Below are 20,437 nucleotides of genomic sequence, written 5' to 3' on the forward strand. Positions count from 1 at the left end.
ATATTGGTAAAAAAGTGTAAAATGGCATCTCACAGGTTATAACTGGCAAAATCATAATGACAATAATCAACAACATAAATAACCTTCAGGACTTGAAATGATCCTGGTGTTGAAGATGCCATGAAGTCATTTTTTACTTTTTTGAATTCTTCTGAATCTTCCCCCAGAGTCACTTCCAAAAATTCTGATGTTCCGATGTTCGTCCATGTTAATGGGTACTGAATCTTAACTATAACAGGGTGCAAAAGAGGCAGGTATACATTACATGACATATAGAATTGACTTTAAATGAATAAAACCTCATGCCGCGTACACACGATCGTTTTAAATGACATTTTTTAAAAATTTCGTTTTTTTCATGCTGAAAAATTATCGTGTGAACGCGGCATTAGAGTACATAAGGGCCTGTGTCAATAGGCTTTAGGCTGGGTTCACAATAATGCAAATTGGATGGGGGCTCTCAATGGAGCCGGTTCACACATCTCCGGTGTGAAATAGCGCATGTGTCCTGTACTTAGAACTGTCCCTGCACAAAGTGTAATTTCTGAAGGAAAAAAAGTCATTTAAAAATCACTCGCGGCTATAATGAATTGTCGGCTCTCGGCAATCCAGAGATTCATTCCTAAAAATAAAAAAAAAGCGTGGGGGTCCCCCCAAATTCAATTACCAGGCCCTTCAGGTCTGGTATGGATATTAAGGGGAACCCCGCCATCAATTTAAAAAAAATTACGTGGGGTTCCCCCCCAAATATCCATTCCAGACCCTTCAGGTCTGTTGTGGATTTTAAGGGGAACTCCACCCCAAATAAAAAATGGCGTGGAGTTCCCCCAAAAATCCACACCAGACCCCTTATCTGAGCACGTAATCTGGTCGGCCGCAGAAAAGAGGGGGGGACGAGAGAGCGCCCCCCCTCCTGAACCGTACCAGGCCACATGCCCTCAACATGGGGAAGATGTCCCCATGTTGATGGGGACAACTGCCTCATCCCCACAACCCTGGCCGGTGGTTGTGGGGGTCTGCGGGCGGGGGGCTTATCAAAATCTGGAAGACCCCTTTAACAAAGTGGACCCCCAGATCCTGCCCCCCCCCTCTACCATTTCACGAAGGAAGTGTAAATAATTGTAAAAAAACACACACACCGTGGAAAAAAGTCCTTTATAAAAAATATAAATAAAATAAAAATCCAGCGGTGGTAATCCACTCTCGATCCCCGCTCCGACATTGTTGGTATCCAGCGCTGGGTGATCTCCTCTCCGCCAGGGTCCAGCGATGAGAAGATCCATCAAGGTCCGGGATCCAGAGCGCAGCATCGCCGGCCCGGGGGAATGACGCGGTTGGAGCTACTGACATTTCTTATATAGGTGAGGCAGGGCCACCCGTCACGTGACCCCGCCCCCTCTGACGCACCCTCTGCTACGTCACTGGGGAAGCCCAGGCTTCCCCCTTGCGTCAGAGGGGGCGGGGTCACGTGACGGGTGGCCCCACCTCACCTATATAAGTCCGTCAAACAGGCAAGCCCGTGTGAAAGGAGCCTATTTATAGTGGCCCGGATTCAGTAAGAATTGCGCTTTTTTACGGAGGCGCAGGGCAACGTTTTTGCCCAGAAGCTCCGTAAATTGCGCGGGCGCGCCGGCAAAATGCCCGGCGTAAGCGCGCGCAATTTAAATGATCCCGTAGGGGGCGGGAATCATTTAAATTAGGCACGTTCCCGCGCCGATCGTAGAGCGCATGCTCCGTCGGGAAACTTTCCCGATGTGCATTGCGGCAAATGACGTCGCAAGGACATCATTTGCTTCAAAGTGAACGTGAATGGCGTCCAGCCCATTCACGAATCACTTACGCAAACTACGTATAATTCAAATTTTGCAACGCGGGAACGACGGGTATACGTAACAGGGGCAGCCTTACACAAAAACCGCCGTACGGAAAAGACGTAAATTGCGTACGCAGGGCTCGCGCAACGTTGTGAATCGGTGTTAGTATGCAATTTGCATACTATACGCTGAGCACAACGGCAACGCCACCTAGCGGCCATCGCAAGAATGCAGCCTAAGATATGCGGGCATAAGAGCCTTATGCCGCGCATATCTTAGGCTGCAGTCGGCGTAACGAGGTTCCTGAATCAGGAGCATTCGTTACGCCGGGGGAAGTAAGCAATTGCGCTGTGTAACCTATGGTTACACAGGCGCAATTGCTTCTTGAATCCAGGCCAGTGTTTTTTTGTTTAATTATTGGCCTGCACAAGCACAGAGCCCCAATTATAAAAAGTGAGACAACGATGGGAACGTCAGCACTGTAGTCTCAACCAGGTTACAAGCCTGTGGGTCATTTGGCCAGGCCAGGTCAAATTCAGGTGTGCTAACCCTTTTTAATCAGGAATGGAGGGTGTCTCTATCATGTGATCAGTGATGATTAGCAGTTTCAATGTGCTTTGAGGGGGGTTCTAATGCACTGGGTTTGCCCTGATTCTTTATTCATTGTTCAATACATACCTTGCGCTCGTATTGCTGCTAAAATTCTTTCCTCCCGTTGAATCGCCTAAACAGATAAACATAAAGCTTTAAGTTTGGACATTTGAATAGATTATATACATACATTATATAAGCACTGGAACATAACACTCCACACACCAAGATTTCGCAATGTCAAGATCTGTTAATAATTCCATGAAGTTTGATTATAATTACCTGGATTTCAGTGCATTTGGCTTGGAAAACTTTAAGGTAGGTGTTGTAAATTTTTTCCTGAATGACGATGATGCTGATTCTTTCAAGCGTTGGAACCAATGCCTCCAGTAAGTAATTCAAAACGCTGTTCAATATTGCCTTAATGGATGCTTCGGGGTCAACACAAGCCATGCCTTAGAAAATATAATAAAATAAATACATAATAGTAATAATGAAAGCATGTTTTGTAATTTATTTTTCACAACTTAACGAGTTTCTGTTTTTGCCAGCTTGGCATTAATTGGCTTCCTGTTACGTATTGTTGTAAAAAGTTTATCCCTAAAAAATAAAAAAATTAAAAATAAAAATTGACTGACTTCTTAAAACATTTTTGGACAATTATATTTTTTATAGAATAGAAAATGATTAAAACCCCTGTCAGTTTTTTTTTTTGTTATGTGTCCCGAGGGATTTCTCATCACTTGACAATGGTCACAGGACTAACAGAGCGTGAGTCTTTCCGGGGAGAACACAACCAACAATATAAAACCCAACAAAGCTGTTAACAACCCCTTACAAAAAATGTAAAATTAGTTTTGGCTATATTATTGTTCCTTACCGTTTCTATCCAAACCTATAAACATAGTGTAGTAAAGTCTTTAGCCTCTTCCAGTCTAATGAGGACCTCCCAAGGCCAAAGATAGCTGACATCCTTCAATATGTAGTGGGTTGTGAGGCATAGTGGGTGCAAAGATGGTGAAAGTCATTGGGCGCCAGACACGTCTTGGATGTAAAAGAGGTTTAAGGCTGCATTTACACCTAAGCGTTTTGTCGCCTGAAGCGTGAAGCTCCAAAACGCTAGAGGGGAAAAAATACATTATTCTCAATGGAAATGGTTCACATCTCCACTCGAAAATGCCTGACGCCGAACGCCTGAAGCTCAAACAAGTTCTGGACCCTTTTTTGTCACTCGAATTGAGCATATTTGGGCGTTTTTCTGTTTTTAACATTGGTGACCCTAGACCTGTCAAAAATCGCGGTAAAAAATGCAGCGACAAATCGCGGTAAAAAACGCTGCAAATATCGTGGCTAAACGCAGTAAAAAACGCCGCAAAACGCTATGCTTAGGTGTGAATGCAGCCTTACAGTGGGGATCGAAAGTTTGGGCACCCCAGGTAAAAATTTGTATTAATGTGCATAACGAAGCCAAGGAAAGATGGAAAAATCTCCAAAAGGCATCAAATTACAGATTAGACATTCTTATAATATGTAAAAAAAAAGTTAGATTTTATTTCCAACATTTACACTTTCAAAATTACAGAAAACAAAAAAATGGCGTCTGCAAAAGTTTGGGCACCCTGCAGAATTTATAGCATGCACTGCCCCTTTGCAAAGCTGAGACCTGCCAGTGTCATGGATTGTTCTCAATCATCGTCTGGGAAGACCAGGTGATGTCAATCTCAAAGGTTTTAAATGCCCAGACTCATCTGACCTTGCCCCAACAATCAGCACCATGGGTTCTTCTAAGCAGTTGTCTAGAAAATTGAAACTGAAAATAGTTGTCGCTCATAAAACTGGAGAAGGCTATAAGAAGATAGCAAAGCGTTTTCAGATGTCAATATCCTCTGTTCGGAATGTAATTAAGAAATGGCAGTAATCAGGAACAGTGGAAGTTAAAGCAAGATCTGGGCGACTAAGAAAAATATCAGACAGAACAGCTCGCAGGATTGTGAGAAAAGCAATTCAAAACCCACGTTTGACTGCACAATCCCTCCAGAAAGATCTGGCAGACACTGGAGTTGTGGTACACTATTCCACTATAAAGAGATACTTGTACAAATATGGTCTTAATGGAAGAGTCATCAGAAGAAAACCTCTTCTACGTCCTCACCACAAAAATCAGCGTTTGAACTTTGCAAATGAACATATAGACAAGCCTGATGCATTTTGGAAACAAGTTCTGTGGACCGATGAGGTTAAAATATAACTTTTTGGCCGGAATGAGCAAAGGTACGTTTGGAGAAGAAAGGGCACAGAATTTAATGAAAAGAACCTCTGTCCAACTGTTAAGCATGGTGGTGGATCAATCATGCTTTGGGGTTGTATTGCAGCCAGTGGCACAGGGAACATTTCACGAGTAGAAGGAAAAATGGATTCAATAAAATTTCAGCACATTTTGGATGGTAACTTGAGGCCATCTGTGAAAAAGCTGAAGTTAAAGAGAGGATGGCTTCTACAAATGCATAATGATCCTAAACACACCTCAAAATTCACGGGGGATTACATCAAGACTGAAGGTTTTGCCATGGCCTTCACAATCTCCTGACCGCAACATAATTGAAAATCTATGGATAGACCTTAAAAGAGCAGTGCGTGACAGACAGCCCAGAAATCTCAAAGAACTGGAAGACTTTTGTGAGGAAGAATGGGCAAAGATACCTCAAACAAGAATTGAAAGACTCTTGGCTGGCTACAAAAAGCGTTTACAAGCTGTGATACTTGCCAAAGGGGGCAGTACAAGATATTAACTCTGCAGGGTGCCCAAACTTTTGCAGACGCCATTTTTTTGTTTTCTGTAATTTTGAAAGTGTAAATGATGGAAATAAAATCAAACTTTTTTTGACATATTATAAGAATGTCTAATCTGTAATTTGATGCCTTTTGGAGATTTTTCCATCTTTCCTTGGCTTCGTGATGCACATTAATACAAATTTTTACCTGGGGTGCCCAAACTTTCGATCCCCACTGTAAGGTTCCTAACTGAAGCATAACTGAACAGTTTTCACCTTAACTACAACTTCTCCTAGTTCAACACTGAGCTTCCGGTCTCTCACTAGACTCACTGATTCACTGACTCTGAATCCCTTGAGCTCCACCAATCTTTGCGGTGGTATCTCCCTCAAGAGTCACCCACGCTTCCCTGCTGGGTCCCTAGCTTGGATACTCCTCAAGCTTCACCCCTGCTGACCGGCTCGGTCCCTGGCCTGACACACAAGGCTGCTCTGCAAGCGTCACCTCTGCTGGTTGGGTCCCTGACTTGATCACCGCCTGAAGTTTCCCAATTCTCCACTGTGCCCGTTCGGTGAGAATACTGCTCTGGTACTTGCTTTAGTTACTCACTGTGGTCCCTGGTAATAAGGTGGATGATCCCTAAGTTGCAACAGCTCCCCTTGTACCTCTGACCACAACAGGTTCTCCAGCCTAGCAGAACCATCACTTTTGGTTGGATTGCAAGCTGCAATCCCAACCCTGTGCTGCCCTCCTACTTCTGGATGTGCCCTCACAAAGCTTGGCAGCCAGATGCCCCAGGGATAGGCTTAATCTCTGGCCTAGCAGCCCAATATGTATGACACACGTCCACCTAGACAGCCGTCCAGGTGAGTGAGTGAGTGAATTACTTATATAGCGCTACAAATGCAAACTGAATCGCCTCAAAGCGCTTGGCATCCATTTTCCTTCAGTTTAACCCTCAGAATAAATGGGTATTTCGTTTTTTTTCTGAAGGCCAGGACACAGATCACCTCACTCCACCAATATATAGGTGCTCCCAACAGGCCAAGGATTTCAAGAAAACCCCTGTCCATTGGCTGAGATAGCCCACATACCCATAACCTGACCTTGGGTTGCATTTCTCATATCTAGTACCACCAAGCACCTGGCCACCTAGTGGTAGAAGTGAAAAGTGCAACAAGGCCAAACTTGGAGAGAAATCAATAGATCTCTATCAATCAACCAGGATAACTACTCTTGGCAAGTAAATTTGTGAGGAGCTCCCTGCCTAAACTACGGGGTGCAACATCATTTTTGGTATTAACCACTTCCATACAGGGCACGTATACACCTTCCCGCCCAAGCCAATTTTCAGCTTTCAGCACTGTCGCACTTTGAATGGCAATTGCGCGGTCGTGCTACACTGTACCCAAACAAAATTGGCATCCTTTTTTCCCCACAAATAGAGCTTTCTTTTGGTGGTATTTGATCACCTCTGCGATTTTTTTTTTTTTGCGCAACAACTAAAAAAAGACTTGAAATTTTGAAAAAAAATTACCTTTTTATTTTTTTCTGTCAATTTTTTTTGTAAATAAGTAAGTTTTCTCTTTCAATTATGGGCACTGATATGGCGGCACTGATGGGCACAGATGAGATGCCACTGATGGACATCGATGAGGTAGTACTGACGGGCACAGATGAGGTGGCACTGATTGGCGGCGCTGGTATGCGGCACTGATGGGCGCTGATATGCGGCACTGATGGGCACTCATAGGCGGCACTGATGGGCACACATAGGCGGCACTGATGGGCACACATAGGTGGCACTGATGGGCACACATGGGCGGCACTGATGGGCACTCATGGGCGGCACTGATGGGCACTCATGGGCGGCACTGATGGGCACTGTGGGGTGGCACAGATGGGCACTGTGGGGTGGCACTGATGGACACTGTGGGGCGGCACTGATGGACACTGTGGGGCGGCACTGATGGACACTGTGGGGCAGCACTGTTTTCCTTTTGTTGCCAGTCAGTGCCCATTTGTGGCCACTGATTGGCATCTTTATTTTATTTTTCCAGACTTATTTTTTTTTTTTGTAACTTTTTTTACGGCTCTTCCTGTTTACATCGTGATCAGCCGTGATTGGACACGGCTGATCACGTGGTAAAGAGTCTCCGTGAGAGACTCTTTACCGAGATCGGTGTTGCGGGGTGTCAGACTGACACCCCGCAACAACGATCGCCGCGATGCGCGCCCCCGGGGGCGCGCAGCGGCTCAGAATCCTGAGGACGTCATATGACGTCCAGTCAGGATTCTACAACCACTTTGCCAATGTCAATTTGTCATTGGCGGGCGGCAAGTGGTTAAAGACACTTTAAAGTCCAACTGCATGGTCTTAACTAACTCCTGCAGTTGTGCTAGTTCCGTTCTCTGCTGGTTCCCCCCCTCAAGATTCATACCAGACTCAAAGGACCTGATATGGTCAGATCCCATTCATTGAAGTCGCATGGAAGTCGAACATGAAGTTGTAGGTCAAAGTCGGATCGGAAGTCGTCCGACTTCCATGTCAGAGGAGTGTGAACCCAGCCACAGCAAGAGAAGCAAATCGGTGCCAGAGTTCACAGCACAATGGCATTGGCTTGCCATTTTATTGTGAGAATTGGCACTGCCTGTCCTCCATAATATCCTCTGGCTACAGGAGCACATGTGTGCACATATAATATTGTGCTGTTCAGACTATCCCTGACAAAGTGGTATTATGTGGCCCCAGAAACACATTAGGGTAGATTTTTGAAAAGTGCAGCACTCAGAATCTGGTGCAGTTGTGCAGGGTAGCCAATCAGCTTCTAACTTCAGCTTGTTCAAAGTTTTGGCAAAAAAACCTGTAAGCTGATTAATTTCTATGCACCAGATTTTGCACTTTTCAGTTTTAGTAAATAACCCCCTCTGCCTGTCCCTTGCTTTTTTTTTTCTATCACCAGTTGGACCAATAAAGATTTTGGACTCTTAAGTTTTCTCAATTCAGTTTAACCAATTCTTCTAAGTGGGCCTTGTTTTGTAGAAAGCTGCGAAATCCAAGCCATCAGGCTCAAGTACTGGCTTTGTCAATTGTTTGAAAACTTGTGAAAATCTGAATCCAGCGCCCTGCAAAAAACAATTCTTATGCCCCGTACAAACCATCACTTTATGTGATGAAAAAAAAAACGACATTTTTTGTGAAGTAAAAAACAAAGTTTTTGAAACTTCAATTTTCAAAAAACGACGTTGCCTACACACCATCGTTTTTTCACAATGCTCTAGCATATTCTTCATAACTAGCTTCTGGGCATGCGCGGGTTTAAAAACGTTTAAAAACGCGGCTGAAACAAAAAACGACGTTTTGAAAAACGACACAAAAAATGGAAGCATGCTTCAATTTTTTTTGTAGTTTTTCACAAGACATAAAACAACGTTTTCCCCACACACGGTCATTTAAATTGACGTTTTTAAAAACGTCGTTTTTTTCATCACATAAAGTGATGGTGTGTACGCGGCATTAGAGGCAACCATAGCCCATTGTAATTTCATTATATTCAGCTTCACGATTTTTAGATTGTACCCTTTAGTGTGCAAGGCACTGTAATGCCGCGTGTGTGGCTCTTCTGATTGATTCCGAGCATGCGTGGAATTTTGTGCGTCGGAATTGTGTACACACGATCGGAATTGCAGACAACAAACAAGTTTTGTTGTCGGAAAATTTGAGAACCAGCTCTTACAAAAAGCTCACATCAAACATTTGTTGTCGGAAATTCCGACCGTGTGTACGCGGCATTACTGTAGAGTTCACATTGCACAAAACCTGTAACTGTGTTTACAGATATTTCTTTATATCTCCCCTTTTAAACAATCATTTGCCTACCTGTTCCAATAGCTGGTAGAGCCAGGCTGGTGAACTTGCTCTCATGGCATTTAAGCAGAATCATGTCTATGGAAGGTTCATAGTCTGGCACTGTTGTTGGCCCAATAATATGCATGATATGTTTAGCTTTAAGATTTCCACCACTGGTTACTACAGCACCGTCAGCTCTAAACCCTCCTGGAGAAAAGAAACACTTCATCAAAAAAATTAACTTAAAATAAAGAAGATAGTACTGTAGTATCTTAAATAACAGGCAATGCCAAAAAAAAAAATCCTTACCCATAGTGTGCTTATATTCATAGTTCCACAAATTGATCACAAGCAGAGCCGTATTTACAATATTAGCCAGTGCCTAAGGTGGCTGGATTAGAGGGGGCAGCACTAAAACTCAAAATTCTGATAACCTTTTTTTTGTTGCTTTGTTTCCCTCTTTTGTCTAATTCAAGACCTTTTGTGGCTAATTCCATGAATGGAACATTTGGGGAAAGAGGGTGCAAGGGGTGTTGAGAAGTGTCATGCCCCGTACACACGAGCGGGTTTTCTGACGGCAAAACTGCCAAAAACCGCCGGACAAAAAAAAAAGAACCTGCTCTGTTTTTTCCCGCCGGGATTCCCGACTGACTTTTTGGCAGTTTTCCTGTCGGAAAAACTCAGAGTTTTCCCAATGGGAAAACTGATCGTCTGCACGAGGGGAAAGTAGAGAGCAGGTTTTTCCCTCGGGATTTCCGACGGATCTTTTCCTGTTGGGAATCCCGCTCGTGTGTACGGGGCATTAGAAGAATCTTCTCCTTTCTCCTTTCTCGTTTGCTGGTCTATACAACTAAAAAGCAAATCTGCAAATTAAGCCGATCCCATGCTTCCTCCAATAGAGTATCCGGGCAGTAGTTTTACTTGTACTCAAAACATTTCATTAAAAAAAACTTGGTAAATTTATTTTATCAGAATGGGCCAAAAGATTGAGAATAATACTCATTTCACTTTGAGCTACCAGCATTCACAAAGTGTTATATTTAATGTATTATTTAATTTACAGGCGCTATAGTGCTAAAAATAGCACCTGCATAGCGCCTGTAAAGAGCCTCTCCTCTCACTCCAATGTGAAAGCCTGAGTGCTTTCACACTGGAGCGGTGTGCTGGCAGGACGCCAAAAAAAGTGTATACACCGCTCCTACAGCGCCCCTGACAATTGAAATCAATGGGCAGCGCCACCAAAGTGCTGCTGCAGCAGCGATCTGCGGGCACATTTAACCCTTTTTTGGCTGTTAGCGGGGGTTAAAAGACAGTAAAGTGGCGCTTTACCGCCAATGCAAGTAGCCTTTTTTCTATAAACTTGGGTATGGAGTATTTATTATGAGCTGTTCTTAGACACGAGTATAGTACACTCATGAGGTTCATACAAAAAATCTATAACTTCGATTTACCAATCATCCTTCTGCATTCTTCTTTCACTGTGTCACCAGCAGCTGACAGTATAGCTCCAGAAACACCTGAAAATAGAAATATGGAATACATACATTAAAGGAGTAGTCCTCAGTCCTCTGGACAATTCCTAAGAGTGCTGAGGTGTGGTTGTAGCAGAGTAGCTAGGTGGTACACAATCTAGTGCAATAACTAGACCGGTGGTCTCTAAATTGTGGCCTGTAGGCCAGATCTGGCCCTTTGCTTGCCCTTGGGGCACTGATAAATAGGCACTATTCCTCCCACTGACACCAACGATGGGGCACTATTTCTCCCACTGACACCAAGGATGGGGCCCTATTCCTCCCTCTGACACCAAGGATGGGGCACTACTACTCCCACTGACACCAAGGATGGGGCACTATTACTCCACCAACACCAAGGTTGGGGCACTACTACTCCCACCGACACCAAGGATGGGGCACTACTACTCCCACCGACACCAAGGATGGGGCACTACTACTCCCACTGACACCAAGGATGGGGTACTATTCCTCCCACTAAAACCAGAGACGGGGTACTATTTCTCCGACTAATACCAACAATGGTGCACTATACCTCTCACTGGTACCAACAATTGCCACGATTCCTCCCACCAACACCAATGATGAGACACTATTCCTCCTCCTACTGACCAAGGGTGCTATTGTAATTTCCTTACTCCCACTGACAACCAAGCCTGAGACATTGTTTACTGTACTTCCACGGATGCCAAAACATTTTATACGCCCACTGGCCACAGTCCAGGCCATACTAAAGTCTGAAGGACAATAATCTGGTCTTTTGTTTAGGAAGTTTAGAGACCCCTGTTTAAGACAGTGCACAACTTGTGAAGGTGGAATACGATGCATTGATGTCTGGGAAATTCTGTGCAACAGAAAGTACTGGAAAACACTGCGCTATACCATATTTGCACAACAGGTTAAATTGGGAACTTGGTGCTAGTAGTTTTCAGTGCAAAAATTCTGGAACTAAGAGCAATGCCCTTCCTTAAAGTGGATGTTAACCTGATTCATGAAATTTAACCAGGGCACATATATCTGTAGTGTTTTCTTATCTCTCTCCAAAGCACTAAGTCATGTAATTTTCTGCTGCTCCATTCTTCTGTTATCAGCATGATAACTTCTGACAAGTTCTCCGACACTGGAGAAAAAAGCAGCTGAAAATTTGTGTTGGGGGTGGGTACTATAAATAGATTAGCAGATATCTTGTCTATTCACAGCACAGTATCTTCGTTCCTCTGCCTATGTGGGGGGCCGGGGTGCCTTTTCTCCAATCAGCTGTCACATAGTGTATGCCAGGACTCCACTCCCACTGCTGAAACAGGAAGAACAAATTCTAACAGAATGTTTACTTTCTAAAGAATATGGCAAGATGAAGACAGCAGATATACATGTAAAACTTATGTAGGGAGATTTGTTTTATCTTTGTGCATCATCTGAGTGTGTTCACCTCACTTGGTACAGGAGAAGGTTTACATCCACTTTAATCTCCATCTCACATTACCCCCCCCCCCCCCCCGTAACTATTGCCCTCTAACATTTACTATAACTACAACAGAAACTCTTTCTGCAGTCCTAAATCTAAAGTGGGATAAAAACTATAAGAGAATTGGGCGAACGATTTTCTTCGTTTTGACGCTTGTCCCTTTGGAAATTTTAATTCAGAAGGTCTGAATCGGCTGTAGAAATTTGTAAGAAAGTTCTTTGGACACAAATTCTTGCTTGATTTTCTTAGGCTACTTTCACACTGAGGACCTGTAAAGTGCCTCTCCTGTCACTCCAATGTAAAAGCCTGAGTGCTTTCACACTGGAGTGGTGTGATTGCGAGACGTTAAAAGTCCTGCAAGCAGCATCTTTGGGGAGCTTTAAGTTGCGGTGTATACACCGCTCCTAAAGCGCCCCTGCCCATTGAAATTAATGGGCAGGGGAAGGGGAATGATTCTCCGATCATTGATCGTTAGTTTCTCCAAAAATGTCCAACATGTCGGATTCCTCAAATTTGATTGCTGCACGAAAATCGACTGCAGCTGCAGCCCACTAATGGTGCGAAATTTGTACGAAAATTCTTTGATACGATTTTCGAACTTAAATTATTTCGAAAATCGAACCGTGTATGGCCACCTTTACACTAACCCTCCATATACCCACTGACATAAAATGAACCATTGATTGGTGAAACACCAACCCTTCCTGCACCCAAAATATACCAGTTCCAAGACTCCGGGTCTCTAATCTACTGGTCTGTATGTTACATACTAAAGAGTACTGAAGAATAAAACAATATTGTATATTGCTGTTATAGATCTACTGTATATATTTACCACGAGATTGATTTAAGGTCTGATTTGTAAGGTTCAAAATGCAGTCCACAGCTTGGTCTGTGATGTCTCCTTTTATTAACTCTATTGTTTTCCCAAATGCCGTGAAGTGAGGATAATTGGTCTAAATCATAGAAAAAAGGTAAAAAAAAGCAAACAAAGATCATTTCATGTGGCCAAAGTTGTGACAAATGTGTAACAGAAATTGAGGTTTCCAACCTTGACATGCAATAATATTTTACTCCAGGGAAGACAATCAACATTTATTCTAGCAACTATCTAAATAAAGTCAACACTAATACAATAACATGCGATAAAAATTAAAAAATGTGTTACTGTACAATTACATACGGACATTGCATTCCCATGGTGAAGCTGCTGCTTTGTGTTTTATAATACTCTGTAATCATTATGAATATAAGGCTATGTACGGGACGTTGTTCAACCTCTCCTGAATGAATTAACTTAACAGCTAGAAACCGGTGTCTAAAAATGGCCCTTTAGCCACGTTTACATGACGCGTTTAGCCGTGTTTACATGACGTTTAGCCATGTTTGCGTCTAGAGGCGGTTGAATGAAAATTGGTTAAAATGGAAAACGTCTGTAAACGAAATGCTGTTAAACACGAGTTACCGCGTTTACCCATGTTTAGTCATGTTTGGCGCTTGAAATGCCTCTAAACACAGCTTCCGAACGTTTTTTTTTGTTTTCCAGAAAAATCTTCTAAACTCAACTGCCTAGAAACGACTATAAACTACCCAGTGTACATGTACTGATAAGATAACATAGGAGAGTTCAGGAGCAGCTGAAAAAATGCCCAACTGCTCCTAAAAGTCTGTTTACCAGCAGCAGTATCCATGAGGCCTAAGTGTCTTGAAAAAGTATTCATACCCCCCCCCCCCCTTGACATTTTACACATTTTGTTATGTTACAACCAAAAACTTAAAAGTATTGTATTGGGATTTTATGTGATAGACCAACACAAAGTGGCACACGATTGTGAAGTGGAAGGAAAATGATAAATGGTTTTCAAAATTTAGGAAAGTGATTAATGGTTTTCAAATAGAACCCCCCCCCCCCCAAATCAATACTTTGTAGAACCACTTTTCTCTGCAATTACAGCTACAAGTCTTTTTGGGGATGTCTCTAACAGCTTTGCACATCTAGAGAGTGATATTTTTGTCCATTCTTCTTTGCAAAATATCTCAAGCTCTGCCAGATTGGCTGGGGAGCGTCTGAACAGCAATTTTCAAGTCTTGCCACAGATTCTCAATTGAATTTAGGTCTGGACTTTGGGCCATTGTAACTAATGAATATGCTTTTATCTAAACCATTCCATTGTAGCTCTGGCTGTATGTTTAGGGTTGTTGTCCTACTGGAAGGTGAACCTCCACCGCAGTCTCAAGTCTTTTGCAGACTATAACAGGTTTTCTTCTAAGATTCTAAGCTCCCCACATTTGGCTCCATCCATCTTCCCATCAACTCCGACCAGCTTCCCTGTCCCTGCTGAAGAAAAGCATCCCCACAACATGATGATTCATTTTTATTTTTTTTATCCAACAAAGATTTTAGTGAAAAAGTTTATTTTAATTAAAAGGGGTTGTAAACCCTCATGATCTATCATCCTAATGCATTCTACAAATTAAGGTAAAAAACCTTCTGTAGTGCTACAGCCCCCCCAGTGCCCCCGTTTCACTTACCTGAATCCGGTTTTCTTCTCCCCGGAGATGAGCACACCAGCTCTAGCTGGTGTCTCCATGTCCTAATTGGATAGATTGATAGCAGCGCAGCCGTTGGCTCCTGCTGCTGTCAATAAAATCCAATGACACAGGGGGGGGCTTGCTTTCTGTGTCAATGCACGCAAAAGCAGGACTCGGGAGCGTGCCTGCACTGGTGTCCACCGAAGGAGAGCGCTTCTCCGCCGTGGGCACTCGATGCGGGGAGGAGCTACCAGCGCTGATGAAGGACTCCAGAAGACTCTTGCAAAATGAACTGCACAGTGGAGGTAACTATGACATGATTGTTATATAAAAAAGAGGGTTTAATAACCCTTTCAAGTAAATTTAAGCTAAATTTTTACTTTAAACAAATCTTACAATTATTTACAATTAAAGTCCGGACTTTACAGTAAGATATCTTCTTTTCTCCCTGGCCCCCTATAATTTTTTTCTGGTGGTATTTGTTTAAATGCCTTTTTGCCCTTTATTATTGCCTTCTAGGACATAACTAGCATTTTGATGATGAGAGCTTTGTCTCAGAACAGAATACACAGAAAGCTTAGTTAACATGTAAGAAAATAGCTAAAATACACAGTTGAAATACAATTGTGTGAACTACCCAACCTGCCCAAAATTTTTATTTAGCAGCCACCCCTGCCAGACACGATGGGCTAGATTCAGGTAGATCAGCGGATCTTTAGATCCGCGTGATCTATCTGATTTAAGATACGCTGCCGCAAGTTTGAGAGGCAAGTGGGTAATTCACAAACCACTTACCTCCAAACTTGTGGCGGCGTATCGCAAATCCCCCGGCGGAATTCAAATTCCGCGGCTAGGGGGAGTGTACTATTTAAATCAGGCGCGTTCCCGCGCCGATTTAAATGAGCATGCGCCGTCCGCGAAATTTCCCGGCGTGCATTGCTCCCACTGACGTCACTAGGACGTCAGTGGTTTCGACGTGAGCGTAACTTGCGACGCGCGGGTTTCTGAATCGGCGTACGCAAACAACGTAAAAAAATTCAAAATTGACGCGGGAACGACGGCTATACTTAACATTGGCTGCGCCTCATAGAAGCAGGGGTAAGTATACGCCGGGAAAACCGCTACGGAAACGTCGGAAGAAAACTGCGTCGGGTCCGCGTACGTTCGTGAACTGGCGTATCTCGCTGATTTACATATTTCTCAACGTAAATCAGCGGGAACGCCCCCCGCGCCATTTTTAAATTGCAAATAAGATCCGACGGTGTAACACAGTTACACCTGTCGGATCTTAGCCATATCTATGCGTAACTGATTCTATGAATCAGGCGCATAGATACGACGGGCCTAAGTCAGAGATACGACGGCGTATCAGGAGATACACCGTCGTATCTCTCTGTGAATCTGGCCCATAAAGTCCTTTTCCCTTTACTTTGTCTAATTATACAAGCTGTCATCAGATACTAAATAAATAAATTGCTTTCTCCTTCAATCAACAAGCTCCATTTATCAGATTTACAGTGCTGGTCAATGCAGTAAAGCCTGATTGGCTAGCAGTGCTGCCCATTCCTTTCTCAGTCTTCATGCTGATGTGAGTGAATTATGATAAACTAGTACAAACTTTTTTTTTTAAATTACATATGAATATTTTTTTTTAATAAACACATCATTGGCTTAAATGGGTTTCTTTTGTCTCTACACTTTACCTTGCTACATTCAATAGCTTATTTGCATTTTATAGGGAAAAAAAACTTGAAATCTTAGTAATATCACTAAATCCTTCTATATACCTGGTAGTTTTGAAAAAACATTAGGTACTGGTCATAAACATTCTGCTCTCCGACAATGATGCCAATCTTTGAGATGATTGTCATGATAGATGGGTTAGTCATGTAATCTTCAATACCCTTTATAATTAATTTAATGGATGTCTGGGCATCAAGGGTATCAGTTCCAAGGGCCGGGAAGCTAACAGATGCCATATTGAACTGGTCACAGGCCTTTAGAGCTTTTTTCACCAATGTCACAATGGTCTCTGCTGTTACATCTCTCAGGTGAATTATTCTTTGACACTCGAGATTTCCAGCCACAGTTACAACATGTCCATCATTGGGGAGCTTGCCTGGAAGCACATGAAATAATTAGTCATTTATATTTCCTTCTGGTAAAAATATAGATGAATACTATGACCCTATTTCAAATGTTTCAGAATATGTAGAATAGCATTGATCTATAAGTTGGCTATAGCCACAAGCATTTCCATGTCTACCCTTTTTTGGCCACTGAGTAACCTTTTATGCCCCGTTTCCCGTCGGAAAAAAAACGTTAGTTTTCCCGTCGGAATTCCTCTCAAGACTGCCTTGCATACACACGGTCACACAAAAGTCAGGTGAACTTTTGACTGCCAAGAACGCGGTGACGTAAAAGACTACAACGAGCCGACAAAATGAAGTTCTATGCTTCCAAGCATGCATCGAATTATTTCCGAGCATGCGTGTTTTTTTCCCGTTGGAAAAGCATACAGACGAACGGTTTTCCCGCTAGGATTTTTCCTGACGGGAAAAAAGAGATCCTGCTCTCGTTTTTTTTTCTCTGCAGTTTTCCTGTGGGAAAAAGTCCGATGGAGCATACACGTGGTCGGGATTCCCGACGAAAAGCTCTCATCAGAGTTTTTCCGACGGGAAAACCGGTCGTGTGTATGGGGCATTACTGTCTAAGGCAGCAGTAGACAGACACCTTCTGAAATGACTGCTCTTTTGGGCAATGATTACTTGGAGATGTCTGAAAACCCTGTCTGATTCTTTTTGTTTCCCTATATAAGCTGGAGCCATGAGGATTTGCCTCCTTACTCTCTCTTCCAGGTTTGAAGCTCAAACATGCATGCCAAGATGATCTGAGGGTGCACATTTATACAGCAACGTGACCACAAAGAGTATGGCATTATCATGTCCACACATCCAACCATAATCAGAGTTCTATGACCATATTTCATTTCCCGATACCTTAAAGTAGTACTACAGACCAAGGCGCGTAAAATAGCTCCTTACCTGCATCTGCATTTTGGCTTTGGTTGCACTGAAAAGGAACGACAGCAGTAGCTGGTCAACTATAACCATACAAGCCCACTGGGTCCCCATATATAGTAAGGATAATGCTAGCTACTGCAAACTATGAGGATCTCCCACAAAAAGACTATTAAGTCCAGGCAGTGTAGGGTGCAGTTAATGCAACAGCTTAAAGAGATATTTAGGACAATTGTGTGTTTCTAACCTTGTGCATCTGTGCAAAAAAACAGCTAAAAACATAGTTAGGTGAGCTTATGAGCTAAGGGGACCCCTATTCACAGCATCAACCTCAACCATACTAAACACCTTTTGGGGTGAATTGGAATGCTGATTGTGAGCCAGGTCAGTACCTGACTTCACAAACAGGGCCAGGTCTAGCCTATCTGATATTGGGATGCAGTAAGGGGCCTATCTACCGCGAGGCAAACAAGGCGTTTGCCTTGGACAGCATTTTTCAGGGGGGGGGGTGGTCCGCCCCCAGGCAGAAGGGATAATATGAGCAGTGGCGTCACTACAGGGGTGTGGAGGATGTGGCCGTGGACTGACCATTCAGTGACAGGGGAGCAAAGCGGAAGCAGGAGGTGTCGGTGGCTGCACCCTTTGATCCAGGAAGTATCTCACTTGGCAGAGCAGGTCGGGGTCCCAGGCTGTGATTGTGCCTCGGCAACCTTGCTACACACAGCTGGTAAAAAGGAGCTGGTGGGCTGCGGGAGCATGAGAATCCGATGTAGTTTTTTTGGGGGGGATAGAAAACCAACTGGTGTAGTATGGGGGAAATAGGGGAGCCCCTCCCTCTCTCACCCCTCTCCCCCTCCCTCTCTCACCCCCCACCCCCTCTCTCTCTCCCCTACCTCTCCCCTCTCTTTCTCACTGCCCACTCTCTCCCCCTCCCTCTCTTTCCCCCACCTCTTTTCTCCTCCTCTCTAACCCCCTCTCTCTCCCCCCACTTCTTTTCCCTCTCTCTCTTTCTCTCTCATCCCCCACCTCTGAAGGGGTGGAGCTCTAATAGGAAGCGGTGGGGCCTAAAGAGGAAGGAGTGGGACAAATTTGGATGAGGGGGCGTCTGATTTTAGTCTTGCCTAGGGCAGCACAAAACCAAAATACACCACTGGGTACAGTAAACAAAAGTCAGGGAGCATTATGTCAACAGTGTGACAGGGATGCAGGGAACGCATAATCCTTGTTCACTCGGCCATGCTTCTATACCACAAGTCACAGCACGGAAGTAAAGGTAGGCAGTGCAGAGGTGGGTCAGATTTGGATGATTAAACAGAACTTATGCCCGCTTATATCAGGCATCCCCAAAATAATTTCTCCTTACATTAGGGATCCCATCAGAGTCCCGTCCCCCCCATCAGGTGTCCCCATCAGAGTGCCCCCTTACATCAGACGTCCCCATCAGAGTGCCCCTTTACATCGCATGTCACCATAATAGTGTCCTTTTTTCATAAATTTTCCACTTCACAGTGTCCTCTTAAATAAGCTGTCCACATCAGAGTGCCCCCTCACATCAATTTCCCCAATCAGAGTGTCACCCTAAATCATTTTCCCCTATCAGAGTGCCCCTTACATAAAATGCCCCATTAGAGTGTCACTTACAGTACATCAACTATCCCCATCAGAATCCCCCCAACAGGCTACCTCATGGGTCAGTGAATACACAAATGCCCTATTAGTTGAATGAGCAAAAAATTCCACAGAAAGACTCCCCAGGTTGGTATAGTTACAATTATTATAGATCCAACTCCATTTTAATGCTCATGGTTTTGAAATGGGATGTGCAACAAGCTCATATAGGTATGATATTCAGTTGTCCACAAATACGTGTACACAGAGTATATTTTCTTATTACTTAGCTGAATGAATGATTTTTTAATACATTTTTTTTTGCCATAAACCTTTTCACTGAACATCATCAGAAATCATAAGTCAAACAAGAGCAGAGTCAAATGACAACTCAGCCTCCGGTTGGGGTATTGTGATAGCAGCTGACAAGGGTTAAGGATACTCTAGAACACAGGTGTCAAACACAAGGCCGGCGGGCCAAATCCGGCCCTCCAGGCCATTTCATGTGGCCCTCGTACCTCTCCTGCAGCCCTCCTCTGGTCCTACTCCAGGCCATTACTTTCTGCTTTCAGGCAATGCATCCAGCTTCTTCCCAGCAGCAGTATAAGGAAAGGGGGGTGCACAGTGATGTAAGGGAGAGTGGGGGACTCAACTACTGATGGTGGGGTGGCTCTTGACTTCTAATGTAAAGGGGAGGGGATGAGCTGGACATCTCATCTTACAGATACAACCGCCCTTTTGAGGGCAATCATAATGCTGATGCGGCCCGCCATGAAACTGAGTTTGACACCCTTGCTCTAGAAGGGTGTTTCCAGGATTTGCCTACTTACAACACTACATGCAAAACACAGAACAAAACCTCAGGAAGACACCTCTCAAAAGTTTCATGCGCCCTCAGTGTCAATTTAACTGTACACACCTGTCATCTCCTCGTTGCTGGGAAAGGTGGAGGGGGGATTATTTAAAATAAGTGCAAGGAATTAGGGAACGTAAATGGAAAATAGAGGTTTTCTTGAATTCTACACATGGATTTCGATGTTCTAATACTTGCTGTTATATACATTCATATCACTATATTTTGGTACATTCAAGTTATATCAGAAAGTTAATAATGATTTGGCACTTTTTCATACTTAAACGTTCACATTCTGCCTTCACAGTATCCCCCGCTGCGGCCAGAATAACTCCGCTTATACCTGAAAATAGGAAAAAAAATAATAATATTGAATACATACTGTATGCAAACTATCTTCATAACTACTCTATTTTAAAGC

General features: G+C 43.5%; 1 protein-coding gene across 1 annotated transcript in view; it reads right to left on the bottom strand.

Annotated features, from left to right (window-relative positions):
* LOC120944447 (protein mono-ADP-ribosyltransferase PARP15-like) overlaps window positions 1-20,437 on the bottom strand; it is a 39,770-nt gene that overhangs the window by 5,617 nt on the left and 13,716 nt on the right. The window contains exons 4-11 of the mRNA XM_040358508.1: window positions 20,297-20,359; window positions 16,323-16,654; window positions 12,839-12,959; window positions 10,479-10,544; window positions 9,058-9,234; window positions 2,688-2,860; window positions 2,493-2,538; window positions 84-229 (exon numbers count right to left, since the gene is read on the bottom strand). Of these exons, the coding sequence (XP_040214442.1) occupies window positions 84-229; window positions 2,493-2,538; window positions 2,688-2,860; window positions 9,058-9,234; window positions 10,479-10,544; window positions 12,839-12,959; window positions 16,323-16,654; window positions 20,297-20,359 (1,124 nt within the window). The remainder of the gene's footprint in view (window positions 1-83; window positions 230-2,492; window positions 2,539-2,687; window positions 2,861-9,057; window positions 9,235-10,478; window positions 10,545-12,838; window positions 12,960-16,322; window positions 16,655-20,296; window positions 20,360-20,437) is intronic.

The sequence above is a fragment of the Rana temporaria genome, chromosome 6 (genome assembly GCF_905171775.1).
Source record: "Rana temporaria chromosome 6, aRanTem1.1, whole genome shotgun sequence".
Lineage (NCBI taxonomy): Eukaryota > Metazoa > Chordata > Amphibia > Anura > Ranidae > Rana > Rana temporaria.